This window comes from Electrophorus electricus, chromosome 8 (genome assembly GCF_013358815.1).
Source record: "Electrophorus electricus isolate fEleEle1 chromosome 8, fEleEle1.pri, whole genome shotgun sequence".
NCBI lineage: Eukaryota > Metazoa > Chordata > Actinopteri > Gymnotiformes > Gymnotidae > Electrophorus > Electrophorus electricus.
Window position 1 is genome coordinate 3,438,288 of NC_049542.1, and position 17,500 is coordinate 3,455,787.

Consider the following 17,500-nt stretch of genomic DNA (forward strand, 5'->3'; position numbering starts at 1 on the left):
GATTTCGGAAGCGCGGGCACTCACCTCCATGCTCTGGCTGAGCGAGCCCCGTGAGATCCTCCACTCCACCGATGTCCTTAAGAACTGAGAGAGAGAGAGAGAGAGAGAGAGAGAGAGAGAGAGAGAGAGAGCGGGCGAGTGAAGGAGACATTAACTGTGATAGCTGATTCCGCTAAGGGAGCGGAGTGTGTGTGTGTATGTGTGTGTGTGTGTGTGTGTGTGTGTGTGTGTGTGTGTGTGTGTGTGTGTGTGGAGGTAGACCGCCCTCTCCTGGCTGCTCTACCACACAGTGCTGCGCTGAAGAGACGCACGGCAGACGCGGTCAGGCCTTCCACTCGCGCGCGTGCGCACACTCTGAGCGAGCCCACCCTTTTAGCTCGTGCAGTGCACCGACATCTCGTCTCCGCAATTAACCTTCAGCATTCGACTGAACGCACAGGGGGCCAAGGTCGGGTGGGCGGAGCCTCGGGCACTTTGGGACCCGCCCAGGGGCGGAGCCTCGGGCACTTTGGGGCCCGCCCAGGGGCTGGTTAGTTCGGGGGTTGGTCAGCGTTTGCTGTGTTGGAGGCTTTTCTGCATGTCGGCCAGCTGCAGCTGTTCACGTTTGAGTTTATTATACATGAACGCGCCCACACACTAACACACTCACCCACCGTCAGAGCTACTGTCTGAGAGGCTGTCAGCCAAGAAGTCTGAGAACGGCTCCGCTGGGCCAATGAGCTCCGATCCGTCCTGCACCTCGCCGTCCTAAACCGACACACACACACACACACACACACACACGCACGCACGCGGGCCATCGCAGTCACGCAGACAAATTGGAGCGTGACCGTGAAAAAGTCGTGGCACAGACAAACAAAGACAGCAACAGAAACTTGAATGCAGGAAATGTGTGTGTGTGTGTGTGTGTGTGTGTGTGTGTGTGTGTGTGAGAGAGAGAGAGAGAGAGTGTGAGAAGCAGAGGGAGAAACCATGCGTGTGTACCTAAACAGAAAGTTGCTGAAAATGCAAGTATGAGGGGTGTGTGTTTTCAAGAGATCTCATTCACATGTGAAACGAAATGCTTATGGAAACAAACTGAGTGTATGGAAGCCTGCAAGTGTGCGTGTGTGTACCTTAAAGAAGTCCTGTATGTGCTGGCTGCCGTAGAGAGCCGGAATATTGGCACTAAACTGGAGCAAGTCCTCCGAACATTGTCTTCTCTCCTCTATCACAGACTCGTCAAACCGACCTGGACAGAACAAACGCCCCCCCCCCACACACACACACACACACACACACACACAGAGTTTTCCTTCACATGCAGCTAAACGGCTTTCCTGTAACGAAAGCAAGGCCTGTAATGTCCTTCAGTTCATCAGCATCTGCAAAAAGTCAACCTTTAAGGTCAAGGGTCAAAGGGGAACGCCGCTGGTTTCACAAAATTCCTTGGTAGTTCCGGAGGTTCAGGCGTGAAGAGATTAAGCCCGCTTTGGCGTGAAATATGCCTTTCTAGAGAGATTTAGAGTCGGAATTGTTCACGACTCTCTCTCTCTCTCTCTCTCTCTCTCTCTTACACACACACACACCCCTTACCGAAGACTTTGGCCTTGGCGAATGGCGGGAATAGCTCCGGCTGCCTGTAAACATTGCGGTGGATCTGCCAGAGGTCTCTGTGGAGCTTCCTGAAGTCGCTGTACCTCTTCCAGACGGTTATCTACAGAGCGGGAGACACACACAGAGCGGCGGGTAGCGACGTCCTGCTTTCCCGCCCCATCTCTCCAACCCCACCCCCGGCGCCCCGCGGCCCCCAGATTACACAAACGCTCCGTCTCTACGTCTCCGAGGTCTCGACTCAAAATACGCCTCTCCTCTTTTCTCAACATTTCACCCAGCTTTTTGTTTTATCCCGCATTAAATTCATATTGTTTCTCAAGCGACTTTTATTTTTGAAAAAACAAACAAACAAACAAACGTTCTGCTGTCTCGCTTCGCTGTGGCTGGGCGAGGCGAGGCGCGGCGGTGGTACAGCGGGGAGTTGCATCACATCCTGTCCAGCAGCTCAGGCGCATTAAAAACACGACTCCGCTACTGATCGATCTCTCACGCTGTCTCTCATTATCGTACTTCACCTTCAGAGTCTCGCGGGCTGCCTTCCCAACAAACATTCGGTAGGGGACAAACTGAGAGGTCCTCACCTCCTGAATGTCTTCCGGGTTCTTCCGTGAGATGATCTGAGGGAGAAGCCCAACGAGTCACATGGTTAGGCTTTCAGAGCAGCACGGCTGCCCCGGCGGTCTACTCCGTCACGTCTATACCGGAGACGTTCTCTCCGGCCTTTTGCTGTTAAACAGCCGCTGTGTTGCTGAATTACTGTTAGTAAAGGAGGACTCCGGTAGGGCTAGTAGAAGTGCGTAGCTGTATGTCAGGGAACTGGTGTGAGGGTGTGTGTGGGGGGGGGGGTGTAGAGGGGCTCGTGGACATGAACAATAAAGACTTTATGCACACTGGGAGCAGAACAGAGACATGCTAAGATACTGAGACACACACGCGTGCGCACACACACCAGTGAATTCAGCCTTGTTCTGAGATGGACACAAACATTCTATATATATTCATTCATTCATTATAAACTAAATTACACAACCTACTGTGTGTTCTCAGTTTTGCAAACTTTGCAGAACTGAGACAAACTAGTACTCTGTCATTCAAGCAGCAGCAGGGCAGCAGAGAATGTGTGAAGAGGAAATACCTCCAGCGGCAGCGACTGGCATAAATGTTGTTTTTTTGGAATGCATTACATAATTAAAGTGTGTGACACATCCGCCGCATCCTGGCCAAGACTATAATTAGAGACGAAATTGCACAGACTATTAAACGCTCTGGGCATGTGTCGCCACAAGGGTGCGCACACTCTTGGTGATGCCGTCGCAACCAGGCACGAGATTAGAGCCTGCATCCCAAAGCCTGTGTGTGTGTGTGTGTGTGTGTGTGTGTGTGTGTGTGTGTGTGTGTGTGTGTGTGTGTGTGTGTGTGTGGGCGCGTGTGTGCGTGTGCATGTCACTTACACCCAAGGTTAAATGGGACGCGAAAACACAGTTGCAACGGCTGGCAGTAACTGTAGTTTCAAGCAAAAAATAAATAAAATAAAAATCTGCAATATCGTTCTGTGAGCGAGACAGAGAGACTGTCCCTAAAACCGCAGTCTTTCTGGGAGCGAGACAGAGAGACTGTCCCTAAAACCACAGTCTTTCTGGGAGCGAGACAGAGAGACTTTCCCTAAAGCCGCAATCTTTCTGGGAGCGAGACAGAGAGACTGTCCCTAAAGCCGCAATCTTTCTGGGAGCGAGACAGAGAGACTGTCCCTAAAGCCGCAATCTTTCTGGGAGCGAGAGAGAGAGACTGTCCCTAAAACCGCAATCTTTCTGTGAGCGAGACAGAGAGACTGTCCCTAAAACCGCAGTCTTTCTGTGAGCGAGACAGAGAGACTGTCCCTAAAACCGCGATCTTTCTGTGAGCGAGACAGAGAGACTGTCCCTAAAACCGCAGTCTTTCTGTGAGCGAGACAGAGAGACTGTCCCTAAAACCGCAGTCTTTCTGTGAGCGAGACAGAGAGACTGTCCCTAAAACCGCAGTCTTTCTGTGAGCGAGACAGAGAGACTGTCCCTAAAACCGCAGTCTTTCTGTGAGCAAGACAGAGACTGTCCCTAAAACCGCAGTCTTTCTGTGAGCGAGACAGAGAGACTGTCCCTAAAACCGCAGTCTTTCTGTGAGCGAGACAGAGAGACTGTCCCTAAAACCGCGGTCTTTCTGTGAGCGAGACAGAGAGACTGTCCCTAAAACCGCAGTCTTTCTGTGAGCGAGACAGAGAGACTGTCCCTAAAACCGCAATCTTTCTGTGAGCGAGACAGAGAGACTGTCCCTAAAACCGCAGTCTTTCTGTGAGCGAGACAGAGAGACTGTCCCTAAAACCGCAGTCTTTCTGGGAGCGAGACAGAGAGACTGTCCCTAAAACCGCAGACTTTCTGGGAGCGAGACAGAGAGACTGTCCCTAAAACCGCAGACTTTCTGTGAGCGAGACAGAGAGACTGTCCCTAAAACCGCAGTCTTTCTGTGAGCGAGACAGAGAGACTGTCCCTAAAACCGCAGTCTTTCTGGGAGCGAGACAGAGAGACTGTCCCTAAAACCGCAGTCTTTCTGTGAGCGAGACAGAGAGACTGTCCCTAAAACCGCAGACTTTCTGGGAGCGAGACAGAGAGACTGTCCCTAAAACCGCAGTCTTTCTGGGAGCGAGACAGAGAGACTGTCCCTAAAACCGCAATCTTTCTGGGAGCGAGACAGAGAGACTGTCCCTAAAGCCGCAATCTTTCTGGGAGCGAGAGAGAGAGACTGTCCCTAAAACCGCAATCTTTCTGTGAGCGAGACAGAGAGACTGTCCCTAAAACCGCAGTCTTTCTGTGAGCGAGACAGAGAGACTGTCCCTAAAAACCGCGATCTTTCTGTGAGCGAGACAGAGAGACTGTCCCTAAAACCGCAGTCTTTCTGTGAGCGAGACAGAGAGACTGTCCCTAAAACCGCAGTCTTTCTGTGAGCGAGACAGAGAGACTGTCCCTAAAACCGCAGTCTTTCTGTGAGCGAGACAGAGAGACTGTCCCTAAAACCGCGATCTTTCTGTGAGCGAGACAGAGAGACTGTCCCTAAAACCGCAGTCTTTCTGTGAGCGAGACAGAGAGACTGTCCCTAAAACCGCAGTCTTTCTGTGAGCGAGACAGAGAGACTGTCCCTAAAACCGCAGTCTTTCTGGGAGCGAGACAGAGAGACTGTCCCTAAAACCGCAATCTTTCTGGGAGCGAGACAGAGAGACTGTCCCTAAAACCGCAGTCTTTCTGTGAGCGAGACAGAGACTGTCCCTAAAACCGCAGTCTTTCTGTGAGCGAGACAGAGAGACTGTCCCTAAAACCGCAGTCTTTCTGTGAGCGAGACAGAGAGACTGTCCCTAAAACCGCAGACTTTCTGTGAGCGAGACAGAGAGACTGTCCCTAAAACCGCAGTCTTTCTGTGAGCGAGACAGAGAGACTGTCCCTAAAACCGCAGTCTTTCTGTGAGCGAGACAGAGAGACTGTCCCTAAAACCGCAGTCTTTCTGGGAGCGAGACAGAGAGACTGTCCCTAAAACCGCAAGTCTTTCTGTGAGCGAGACAGAGAGACTGTCCCTAAAACCGCAGTCTTTCTGGGAGCGAGACAGAGAGACTGTCCCTAAAACCGCGATCTTTCTGGGAGCGAGACAGAGAGACTGTCCCTAAAACCGCGATCTTTCTGGGAGCGAGACAGAGAGACTGTCCCTAAAACCGCGATCTTTCTGGGAGCGAGACAGAGAGACTGTCCCTAAAACCGCAATCTTTCTGTGAGCGAGACAGAGAGACTGTCCCTAAAACCGCAGTCTTTCTGTGAGCGAGACAGAGAGACTGTCCCTAAAACCGCAGTCTTTCTGTGAGCGAGACAGAGAGACTGTCCCTAAAACCGCAGACTTTCTGTGAGCGAGACAGAGAGACTGTCCCTAAAACCGCAGTCTTTCTGTGAGCGAGACAGAGAGACTGTCCCTAAAACCGCAGTCTTTCTGGGAGCGAGACAGAGAGACTGTCCCTAAAACCGCAGTCTTTCTGTGAGCGAGACAGAGAGACTGTCCCTAAAACCGCAGATCTTTCTGGGAGCGAGACAGAGAGACTGTCCCTAAAACCGCAGTCTTTCTGTGAGCGAGACAGAGAGACTGTCCCTAAAACCGCAGTCTTTCTGGGAGCGAGACAGAGAGACTGTCTCTAAAAGCCGCAGTCTTTCTGTGGAGCGAGACAGAGAGACTGTCTCTAAAACCGCAAGTCTTTCTGGGAGCGAGACAGAGAGACTGTCCCTAAAACCGCAGTCTTTCTGGGAGCGAGACAGAGAGACTGTCCCTAAAACCGCAGACTTTCTGGGAGCGAGACAGAGAGACTGTCCCTAAAACCGCAGATCTTTCTGGGAGCGAGACAGAGAGACTGTCCCTAAAACCGCAAGTCTTTCTGTGAGCGAGACAGAGAGACTGTCCCTAAAAGCCGCAATCTTTCTGGGAGCGAGAGAGAGAGACTGTCCCTAAAACCGCAATCTTTCTGTGAGCGAGACAGAGAGACTGTCCCTAAAACCGCAGTCTTTCTGTGAGCGAGACAGAGAGACTGTCCCTAAAACCGCGATCTTTCTGTGAGCGAGACAGAGAGACTGTCCCTAAAACCGCGATCTTTCTGTGAGCGAGACAGAGAGACTGTCCCTAAAACCGCAGTCTTTCTGGGAGCGAGACAGAGAGACTGTCCCTAAAACCGCAGTCTTTCTGGGAGCGAGACAGAGAGACTGTCCCTAAAACCGCAATCTTTCTGGGAGCGAGACAGAGAGACTGTCCCTAAAGCCGCAATCTTTCTGGGAGCGAGAGAGAGAGACTGTCCCTAAAACCGCAGTCTTTCTGGGAGCGAGACAGAGAGACTGTCCCTAAAACCGCAATCTTTCTGGGAGCGAGAGAGAGAGACTGTCCCTAAAACCGCAGTCTTTCTGGGAGCGAGACAGAGAGACTGTCCCTAAAACCGCAATCTTTCTGGGAGCGAGAGAGAGAGACTGTCCCTAAAACCGCAGTCTTTCTGGGAGCGAGACAGAGAGACTGTCCCTAAAACCGCAGTCTTTCTGGGAGCGAGACAGAGAGACTGTCCCTAAAACCGCAATCTTTCTGTGAGCGAGACAGAGAGACTGTCCCTAAAACCGCAGAGGCAGGACGTTCATTCATTAAAGCTGTCGCTCCGTTTCCGACCGCTACACACACGACTGTGGTGTACTCGGATAAGTCAGCGACGAGAGTTCAGTCACACAACCGCAATTTGTTTGTTCAATGGTTTTCGCAAACCGGCCAAGACCTACGTGCAAACTGTGAGAATACGCCTGCTGTAGCTAAATTAAGATAGGCTAAGCTAAGCTAAGATAAGCTATCGTAACGGTCATCCATCATCCACTCACCCGGGCTGTGACTTTATAAACGGTGTAGCCCTTCTTGTGCTTTTTGGGGTCTGTAACGGTGTAGAAGCGAGCAAGCTCCCCTCTTTCCCTCTGCGATATCATCCTGATCAAGGCATCGCTACGAGCCTGACACCCCTCTCAGCAGAGCAGGCTAAGCTAAGATAGCTAGAAAAGCCGCGGTGAAGTGAGACAGCAGAGCATTCGTTTGTTTTTCAAAATAAAAGTCGGCTGAGGGAGAAAAATACGAATTTACTAGATTAATTAATCTTCAACAGTGTTCCACCAGCGTTCACGTATAACATAGAATACACAGTGGGTAGGTAGAAATTATATAATTTCTACCTACCCACTGTGTATTCTATGTTATACGTATATATATATATATATATATATATATATATATATATATATATATATATATATATATATATATATGTGTGTGTGTGTGTGTGTGTGTGTGTGTGTGTGTGTGTGTGTGTGTGTGTGTGTGTGTGTGTGTGTGTGTGTGTGTGTGTGTGTAAAGGCCTCAGGTGATGCATAAATGAGAAATAGATGGATTATAGTGCAGCGTTATCACTGTCCCTGTCGCTTTTTTGTGCACCATATCTTGACATTTGAAGATTTGAAGACATTTGAAGATACTTAATTCAATCAATATATATATATATATATATATATATATATATATATATATATATATATATATATAGATTTAATTAAGTATCTTCAATATATATATATATATATATATATATATATATATGTATATATCATAATCAATTAATGGATTCACTACGATGGTGTGCTTCTGCTGCGGCTGCGCGCCGGGGCCTCTGACGTCACCGCGCGTCTCCCCGCGCCCAGCCGTTGAGAAGATGGCGGCCACGGCGACGTTCAGCGCGGCCGGCGACCCGGAGGCGCAGAAGTCGGCGTATTTGTCCTCGATCAGCTCCATGGCCCGCAAGATCATGCAGGAGCGGGAGAGGATCAAGGAGAGACACGGCGCGGCGTGGCTCGCCATGAGCCCCGCCGAGCGGGACACGGCTATCGACGACGGCATGATGGCGCCGACGGTGCGGGCACGATACGCCGCGCACCGGGCGGACCGTGAGGAGGTCGTCTGTTACCCCAAGCTGCTCGTCCAGACCGGCCAGAAAGTCGTGCACTTCGGAGAAGAGGTCGTTATTGTTAATAACAATAATAATAATAATGATAATGATAATAATGTCATTATTACTCGGGGCCGGTTTGGCGAGTTTTGATTGCTCGTGTGTAGTAGTTTAGCTAGCCACGTTAGCTTAGCTAACCAAGCCGTTTTGTGTTTTAAAACTGATATTGACAGCCAGTTTGGCAGCTTTAATATAGTTTTATTTTCTTTATTTTGTTTATCCCCGCCTGATTTAACCGGAGTGGAGTCTTTTCGAAGTTCTGTGAGCGACAGTAGAAAAATGTTTTCATGGTCAGTCAGGTGTGTTGACGTGTTCCGAGTGTAACAACAATGGACGCTGTTAATGTTGCCTTTCTTCTGTTTAAAGGATTTAACTTGGCAAGATGAGCATTCAGCGCCCTTCTCTTGGGAGACCAAAGTATGTAGGGCACCACAGTTTAAAAATAACCTGACCTACATGGTTCTGCCAGCCAACGCAGTGAGACTCGCTGTGTTTTTGTCTCTGACATGCAGAGTCAGTTGGAGTTCAGTGTGATCTTGGCCGCTCCGGAGACCGGGGTCTCAGCCTCCGCGACCGAGTCCAAACCCAAGCCCCCCCAGAACGGCAAGCCGCCCGGGGCGGATGCCTCGGCAGCAGGCCGCCGCGAAGAGGAGTCGTCCTTCTGGAAGTTCAGCGCCGAGCGGTCCAGGCTGGAGGGCGAGAAGGCCGACTTCCAGTCTCTGACGCCCAGCCAGATCAAGTCCCTGGAGAAAGGGGAGAAGCCGCTGCCCTCGTACCTGAGGTCGGACGCCGGGGCCAGGGACGCGGAGGAGCCGCAGGTTTCTCGGTCCGTCAAGCAAAGAGCCCCCAAGCCTCCGGCGCCCCCTCCCCCGGCGCCCATCAGCGTCACGCCGGCCACTATGAGCGTGACTTCGGTCCCTTCGGGCAGGTCCTCGGCGTCTGGAGGTTGGGAGAGGGCTCAGAGCACTCTGCCCTCCGTTAGTAGCACGCTGGACGAGGTGTTCACGCCCGGACTGGCCGCCAAGTCCCCGTCTACTTCTCCTAAAGAGAGTGAGACGGCTGATGGTTCGTCTGCCACTGCGACCACCTTCTCGCAAGTGAGCGTTCTCATGCGTGCGCACACACGGCTTCTAATTCTCGTCAAAATTGGAAATAAAATGGGTTGCAAATGACATTTTTAAAGCGCTAATTCCCAGCACATTTAGTTGCAATGTAGCAATTAGTTAAATCAGTGGTATATTTCTAACCATGCAAAAAAGAAACTGATTGTACTTTTTCTTTTTACACGCTCTGCTATTACAGTTCAACACAAGCAGCTCCATCCTGAAGACTGGCTTTGATTTCTTGGATAACTGGTAACCTCTGAACTTCTCCTCCGGCGATGTTCCAGGCTAAAGGAGCTCTCAGCTTCCCTCCACAATACAGAACGCTTGCAGTTCAACTCTTCATATCCAGAAATGCATTAAAGCTACAGTCAGTATAGAATGTCTCAAAATTCCATGTAAATTGACCACTGTTCCCATGCTTAATTTAAAAACTGCGTAAATATAATAGGTCAGCTTTGGGGTAAAAGCGCTGTATCGATTAGAATTTGTTCTTGAATAATTGCTAGTTATAGCTGCTGATAACTGTAATTAGTTCACTACAGAGGAGTAGGGGTTTGATATCCGAAACAAGAAGAGCAAATGTAAGTATGGTAACCCGCCCCCCCCAAATAAAGAGAAACGCATTCCTCAGTCTTCCTGATTGTAGCTTTAAGACTCTGTGGTAGGTCTCTCTGTGGTGGGTCTCTCTGTCCGAACTCCAGGGTATGGGGCCAATGCAGCTTTCGTGTTTGAAATAATAATCTAATATTTACACACTAGCGCAAACGGAGAACGACCCGAAGACGTATGTAACCCAGGAAAAACTCAAAACGCTTCAAAGAGAAAGATCTGATTTAGCGCTAATGCTAAGGAGTCCCCTATAATCTTGTTAGCGTGTTAACATTTTTAAAATGCCGTATTTATTCCTTTAAGAGGCTCTTGAGTCTGTCTTGGCTTCACTGCCTGGCAATTTTGCTGTTAATCTTTATTACTTAGACCTGAGAACTAGTGTTGCAATGCTCCAGGACGTCTTGGTTGTCGACATAAACGTAACGAAAAGTGATGTTGACAGGTCACAGTTGGATTTTTACATTTACTTCAGTCGACGGTCACAGTTGGATTTTTGCATTTACTTCAGTGTACTTTGTATTTGTGGACTTATATATACACGCGACCGGTCATTTACTCGTGATTTGTTTTTCATGATTGGTGTACTGCACTGAAATATATATTTATGAAACCACATACCCTTGCTTGTCTTGCGCTTCTTCTCGTGTCTTGGGGGGGGGGGTTGCGCTGTAGAGAAAGTTCTAGTACATGACATGGACAGCCCTGTTTACTGTGTGTCTGTGATACTGACATACTCTGAAGGTTGCACAGCTGGGTGTGTGTAACAGGAAGTTCACAAGTGTTCCAAAGAAACTGTATCCTCAACTAAACTGTCACCTCTATCCCTTTGCCTACAGTAGAAAGCAGTTACTCCCTTAACGGGAGACGACACTGATATGATTTTCTAAAAGCATCATAAATCTGAACTCTTGTAAGAATAGAGCATGTTTAGGTATATGGGGGGGGGGGGGGGGGGTACTCAAATAATGTCACCTTTTTAGCCGTAATGGTTTATCCGGTTTTTTTTTAGTCAGTTATGCGTGTTGAAATCCATGTGGCAAATTCTTGGGTTTTTCCCTGAGTGGATCGGAATATGTCCACGCTTACGTAATGACTCCGACCTGGACTGACCTCTCGCCTGTGTTCTGCAGGGCTCGGTAAACCAAAGGAGTGTCCCTCTGCCCCGAGGCCGTGCCCAGGGTGGTCAACTTTCTGGACGGTACCCCACCAGCCTTGTCTGGGAGAGATTTGGGGAACTAGACTCAGTTATGTTACGAGAGGGGTCAGTTTGAGACCAAACTTTACCCGTTACGTGCTAGGAAGAGAGAGCCGGAGAATGACAGAAAAAAAAGGTGTGTTTGAGAGAGTTGGAACATGTATACAAGGATTTCTGTATGTGAATGTGAGAGAGTAGTAGGTGTGAGATTGTGTGTGTGTGTGTGTGTGTGAATGAGTGGGAGCATTTTCTGTGGTGGATGTTGGAAATTCCTTCCGTGCAGACTGGCAGTTGAACAGCTGGGTCTGCTCAGGTCACCACGGCCAGGGAACACACACGGCCACCAGGGACTCCATTGGAGAGACCCCCGAATTCGTTAACACGCGTCCCTGTGTGTATGAGAGAGAGAGAGAGTTAAGACAGTGTGCCAGAAGAGAGGGAGACTGTTTAAAGAAGAGGTGCCTTGGCCTGACAAAGCGTGGAAGTGGGAGGTGGGAGCGCGTAGTTTCCTGTTGTTGGCGGAGAATGCTCGGCACGAGCCGGAGGGAGCGCGCGCCTCGACCAGACGCTCGGCAGCGCACGAGAGAAGGGAGGGGAAGGAGAGAACGAAATTAGAGAGAGAGAGAGAGAGAGAGCCGAAGAAAGGACACTCATTAGCACGTATCCACGGCGGGACCATGGTTTCAGCCGCTCTTCTGGTGACCGTGGTGGGCTTGACGAGTGTGTCCTGGGCTCGCGTCTCCGATGTTCAGGTATCTTACACACACACACACAGACGGACGATAAATAACAGACAGTTCACGATCTACTCGCAAAATAATGCCTGCTTTATCCAGATACCTTTTAAAGCCGAAGCTTTGTGAGTTCAACTGATGCTGAAATAAATTCTCCGGTCCAACTTTTACGTCGCACAACATTGTAAGCAACGGACCGATAATCTCACAAATTCCAGGTTGTTGAATCCCACTGCACTTCGGCTTAAATCTGTAACATGCTGCTTCAAATGTATTGGCGGGTTTGTTTTTTGTTTTAACGGATTTGTTTGTTTGTTTGTTTGTTTTTTGCACGCGACTGCCGTGTTCTGCAGAGCGACTCGGACGGTCCGCGAGCGAGAGGGGACACTCCCGACGTAGCGGAGCCCGACCCGACCGCCGCCTCCTCCGAGCTCGAGGACAGCTACAGCTACGTGTGTGCGTGTCCGCCCCGCCCCGCGCGCCCCGCACCGCACCGCACCGCGCGCTCTCAGCTCCCGTCCCCTTTGCGCCCCCCCCCCCCCGCGAGACACGCACGCACAAGCCGGCGCTCCATATGCAAAATGCAAAGCGGGCGAGCATGGCGCGAGTTCGCCTTGGGTTGCCCGGACGGGTGTTCAGTAAGGTTGCCGTTGCTCTACGGCTGTGCACGCGTTATTTAGTTAGTCAGTCAGTCAGTCACCGTGGGCACGCGCGCACGTTTCAGACCCGCAAAGCTTCACGCGAGGCGATTCCGCCGCTCTGTTGGAGAACGCGCCAACCATCACTTAACGTCCGCAGACGTTTGTCGGCCTTTGGCCGCTGCGGTCCCAGCCTGCAGCACGCTTTGGTATTACCGCGCAGAAAATGCACGCGCTACATTGGACTAACTCAGCACCCCTTAGTACCCCGGCCGTCTCTGGGCGAGACCCCAGCGCGCGCGCCTGACGGGAGCGTCTTGATCGATAGCCCCTTCTTGTACCACCTGCAGTGTCCAGACTGGCAGCGATGGACCAGGCCATCCACAAGCTGAACGTGGGCCACTACACGCTGGACGTGAAGCTCCACCAGCTCCAGGAGCGCCTGGGCCTACTGGAGAACCGAATGGCCGAGGCGGAGGACTCCGTCCAGCAGGTGGCGACGCACTGCAGCGACAACCGCAAGGAGATCGGCCGCCTGGAAGGTGAGCTGGCGAGCGACCCCGGGGAAATCGGAGTTCCAGGCTCGCCCGTTTCGATGAGCTGTTTCATTTTGACTCTCTCTCTCTCTCTCTCTCTGTGTGTGTGAGACAGGCTGCGTGAAGGGCCGCAGGATCGGCCACAAGTGCTTCCTGGTGTACCTAGCCTATGAGACTTACGCGGGCGCCTCACGGAGGTGCCAGGAACGCGGCGGCCGCCCGGCGATGCCCCGCGACCGCCGCGAGCAGGAGGCCCTGGCAGAGTACGTGAAAGCCGCCGTCCAGCCGGGCAACTGGCCCGTGTGGCTGGGCATCAACGACCTGCGCGCGGAGGGCCTCTACCTGTTCGAGGACACCACGCGCGTCACCTACTTCCAGTGGCGCAAGCACTTCCTGTCCAGCCAGCCGGACGGCGGCAAGAGGGAGAACTGCGTTGCCATGACGTCCGACGACGGCGACTGGTGGGACAACTACTGTGACCGGCGCATGTTTTACCTGTGCGAGTTCGAGGCTTGACCTTGACCTCTGACCTTTTTGGATGGGTGCAGGATCATAGCGTCATTGTTTTTGTTTGTGTGTTTGTTTGTTTGTTTGTAAACACGTGAGCAACCACTGTGTTGTTTACTTGATGTTACTGCACACGTAACTAACAGCGGGGGGGGGGGGGGGGGGGTGTCTTGGATTATATAACCAAAAGGTTCAGAAACGCATTAAAATAAACAAGTGATTATTTAATTTGAGCCCAATTTTGTATTATTTTATGTTTTAGTATTTCAAATATGAAATGATTCATCTGGAATAAAAAAATGATTATCAGAGGAACGCTAATCACATATGTACCTTCTCAAAATAATCTACTTGGATTTGTGGGGTAAATCTTTGTGTAAAAAAAAAAACAGCCTGCGTAACACATTAAAAAAAACTAATAACAATTTATCATTCATGGATTCATTAGTAAACACAATAAGAAAACAGTAAACACTGAGGTGATTACAGTGGAGGGGGCCAGAACTTTAATATTCAAAATTAAAACAAGCCGACTGATCATTTATGACTCATACGCATTTGTAGAAGGTAAAGTAGTGATATTAATATTAAATGTAAGGACAGTGAATATGAAGGTGACCCTTCCATCGTCAACAGGAGTGTGGAGTTTTGTTCGGAACGGTTCTGTGCTTTTAGCTGTTTTTTTTCCATGCCTCTTTTTCAGCTCTTAAAAGGGCCATACGGTTTTCGAAACTGTAGAGCCAGGAGAAGGAATTGAAAGGAATGAGATCTGGTTCTTCTGTGAAGGACCGAGTTCTTCTCCAAGAGCAAACAAAGGGCTTCGCTTCAGTAGAAACGATAACAACAGGCCGTAATTCACACTGTGCATAAGGGAAGGGAGGGGCGGAGCCTGCAGAGGTGTGGTGAGGGAGGGGGCGGAGCCTGCAGAGAAGTGGTGAGGGAGGAGGCAGGGCCAGTAGAGAGTTGATTGGCAGCCACATGGAGGCAGGGCCTGTACACTGATGAGAAAATATCACTCCCCCTTCCTCATTGAGCACAAAATTCCCAACCATCCAACAGGGACGAGGCCGGAGAATAAAAGCGAAACCACATATTTTTCTTTCAACTCATATTGGGCAATATTTCCATGGAACTATCTTTCCTTTCATACAAACAAGAGCCGTTCTTTTGGCAGAAGCAACGGTGCTTGAACGGATGTAAACATGTCATGCCCAAAATGCATTCAGTGAACTTGCTATGTATGTGTGCAGGCAGGCGTGCAGGGTCTCCAGACCAGGGACCAGAGCTGCGCCACGCGAACATCTCACCTGGAAAAGGTCCTCCAATGTCAGGGCGGGGACTTTGCTTCTCGGTCGAACTTCACGCACCCACGCACACACAAACATATTTGCACAGAAACCACAACATATACACACAAAAACCAAAAGACGAGCATGCTCACCCAGCCAACCGCCCCAAAACACACACTCACAAGCCCAACTCCCACAAAACACACACACACACACGCACTCACTCACCCAAACCCGATTCCAAACAGCCCGCCAAAACACACACACGTTTCCTATAACTGCAATTACTGAAAGCAGACTACTCAAAGCAAGGATAACAAATGTCTAGTCAGTGAGATGAACAGTAACAGTAAGCCTAATAGAGTTTTCGTAGGTGTTTTCTTTGACACACTGGTGTGAAGAGCCATGGCCTCCAGGTAACAACACACCTGTCCTATCAGTCAGGGCTGATACAGGAGCCTGTATTACAGCAATCAGACCGGCAAATTCCTAATGGATCACGAGTCTGAGCCTAGGAACACCCCTGGCCACACGCACGCACACACACACACACACACACACACACACACACACACCTGGCTCGTATCACGCTACAGCACTTAGAAAAGATATTTGGTATCTAGAGCTCCTAAATCTCAGATCAAATGACTGACAGGAAAGCCAGGACACTTTTAGGCAGTTCAGAGCCACACCAGAGCCATCAGACATCCGATCCAGACGCCAGGGAATGACTCTGGAAAAGAGGGAGGCAGAGTCGCCGGTTTAACCATCTGAAGGGTCACGTGAAGCCGGACCACGGCCAGTCGCGGGGTCACGTGATGGGATATTCCCTTCAAAGCAGGCGCCTGCACCTTGCAGGCAGTTCGAGCCACACGGGGCAGTTTGGGTCACACGGGGAAGTTTGGGTCACACGATTGGGTCACATTCACTGACACTAGAAGTCAGGCTCCACCTCTCCCACGCGACTCATGACGCTTCCATTTTAAGGAACTTAAACAGCTTGGGGGTGCGCGCCAGTAGGCCAGATTTCAGTGTGGCGTGTGACCTTTCTGACCTCACGCTTGGGGTCAAAGGCCGTGTCAAACCCGCAGCCGGACCAACCTTGCCCCCTCCAGAGGGCCAAGTGACACCGCAGGCGCTCGAGAAGACCGGCCTTCTAGAACATTCCTAGAGAAACCAGAGACGGAGGCAGACAGGAAGAAAGGAAAGAATCGCTGGCACTTTCATCAGGAAATGGAAAAGACACTCCCACAAGACTCGTAAATGCGGTGCAACACCGCCAAAGCCTGCGAGGTGCAGACTTGCACTAGAGTGATTCAAAATAGCAAGGAAAAATAACGATAACAACAAAAACGTGAGGCAGGTTCACTGCAGCACTGTGCCAGCAGTCTCCAAGGTGGCCAGTAGGAGGCAGCAGGGTAAGACTGTTCGGTCATGCGTGCCTAAGTGTGAGTGACGGCCAGCCTATCCAATAGGAGAGCAGTATTACCATAACGGCCGCCCTAAGGACGGACCACTCACTCTTCAGTCCTGGACGTTCAGGAACCGTGTCAGGGCTCTGAGACCAAGCTTCCCAGAAGTCCATCCCCCTCTACCTTACAATCACAGATGGTACGTTCTGAAATTTCTCCCAGTCAGCAGGGTGAATTAAGGACAATTTATATATAGAAGAAACTCCTGCCTTTCGACACAAAAAGAACACTGACAGAAGCCCTGCCAACACTCAGTTAAAGACCTATCAATCAAATACGTATCAAACACCTATCAATCACGGACCTATCAATAAAAGACCTGCCAGTCAAAGACCAATCAAAGACCTATCAAACAAAGACCTATCAGACTTATCAAACACCCATCAAAGACCTATCAGTCAAAGACCTATCAGACTTATCAAACACCTATCAATCAAAGACCTATCAAAGACTTATCAAACACCTATCAATCAAAGACCTATCAGTCAAAGAGCTATCAAAGACTTATCAAACACCTATCAATCAAAGACCTATCTAACCATATCTAACAAAAACAATGAACAACAAAATCCTAAAGATGTGAGCAAGTCTCAAGCCTGTATACAGGAGTGTTGGACTGGAGGGTGATTCTAAGGGCCTGTGACTGATAGGGGCCTTACACATTTATAATTATTATTATTATCATCATCATTATTACATTAATACGAAATTCTTACTATACGACCCGTGGAATTAGCGCCCAGACGCTACAGTAACGGGTCCATTCTTACCGAAAGTGCTGCTTCTCAGTCTCTCCCGCTTGCTTTTCACGGAAAGACCGAGAAAAAAGAAAAAGCCAAAAAGTCGAGCAGTGGATAAATAGCTCTGCGGCCTTTCTTTTTGGCACGACGCGTGAGGAAAACCGGCTATAAATAGAATTTGAAAAACGGAACCGTTTAAAGGGTAAACGGTAAAATAACCAAAGCACTTGGTTCCAGCTGCTGTTAGTTGGAGCAAAATAGTTTTGCAAATATGTATCATTTTGACTGTATAAACCTTTTTTTTTGTCCGTATCATTGCCGTAACAACACAAAGGGGGGGGGGGGGGGGTTACAGTATTCACATGTTAACAACGGAGCAACAGTGTGGGTGCGTAATTCCACATTTATTATTTATTCCACATTCTCCGCAGAGAAGTTTATTCCACAACTTGTTTTTTTTTAATTTTTATTTTTTACATTTATGGTATTTAGCTGAGGCTT

The 17,500-nt window shown here is 49.8% G+C and overlaps 3 protein-coding genes across 8 annotated transcripts in view; 2 read left to right on the forward strand and 1 right to left on the reverse strand.

Annotated features, from left to right (window-relative positions):
• Positions 1–7,196, reverse strand: part of rps6kc1 (ribosomal protein S6 kinase polypeptide 1) — a 19,185-nt gene extending 11,989 nt beyond the window's left edge. For 4 of the 6 annotated variants that reach the window (XM_035528835.1, XM_035528834.1, XM_035528832.1 and 1 more), the window contains exons 1-6: positions 7,005–7,196; positions 2,112–2,213; positions 1,576–1,696; positions 1,116–1,231; positions 654–747; positions 25–84 (exon numbers count right to left, since the gene is read on the reverse strand). In XM_035528835.1, coding sequence (XP_035384728.1) covers positions 25–84; positions 654–747; positions 1,116–1,231; positions 1,576–1,696; positions 2,112–2,213; positions 7,005–7,106 — 595 coding nt within the window. In that variant the 5' untranslated portion in view covers positions 7,107–7,196. The remainder of the gene's footprint in view (positions 1–24; positions 85–653; positions 748–1,115; positions 1,232–1,575; positions 1,697–2,111; positions 2,214–7,004) is intronic. The other 2 variants (XM_035528837.1, XM_035528833.1) reach the window with 1 other exon arrangement.
• A 666-nt stretch (positions 7,197–7,862) lies between these two features.
• c8h1orf198 (chromosome 8 C1orf198 homolog) lies at positions 7,863–10,505 on the forward strand. Its single transcript, XM_027009466.2, has 4 exons — positions 7,863–8,182; positions 8,540–8,590; positions 8,686–9,270; positions 9,476–10,505. The coding sequence occupies exons 1-4, from the start codon at positions 7,880–7,882 to the stop codon at positions 9,530–9,532; spliced, it is 996 nt and encodes a 331-aa protein (XP_026865267.2). The 5' UTR covers positions 7,863–7,879; the 3' UTR covers positions 9,533–10,505.
• An 847-nt stretch (positions 10,506–11,352) lies between these two features.
• clec11a (C-type lectin domain containing 11A) lies at positions 11,353–13,645 on the forward strand. Its single transcript, XM_035528838.1, has 4 exons — positions 11,353–11,835; positions 12,171–12,273; positions 12,806–12,997; positions 13,107–13,645. The coding sequence occupies exons 1-4, from the start codon at positions 11,761–11,763 to the stop codon at positions 13,505–13,507; spliced, it is 771 nt and encodes a 256-aa protein (XP_035384731.1). The 5' UTR covers positions 11,353–11,760; the 3' UTR covers positions 13,508–13,645.
• Positions 13,646–17,500: the final 3,855 nt, after the last annotated feature.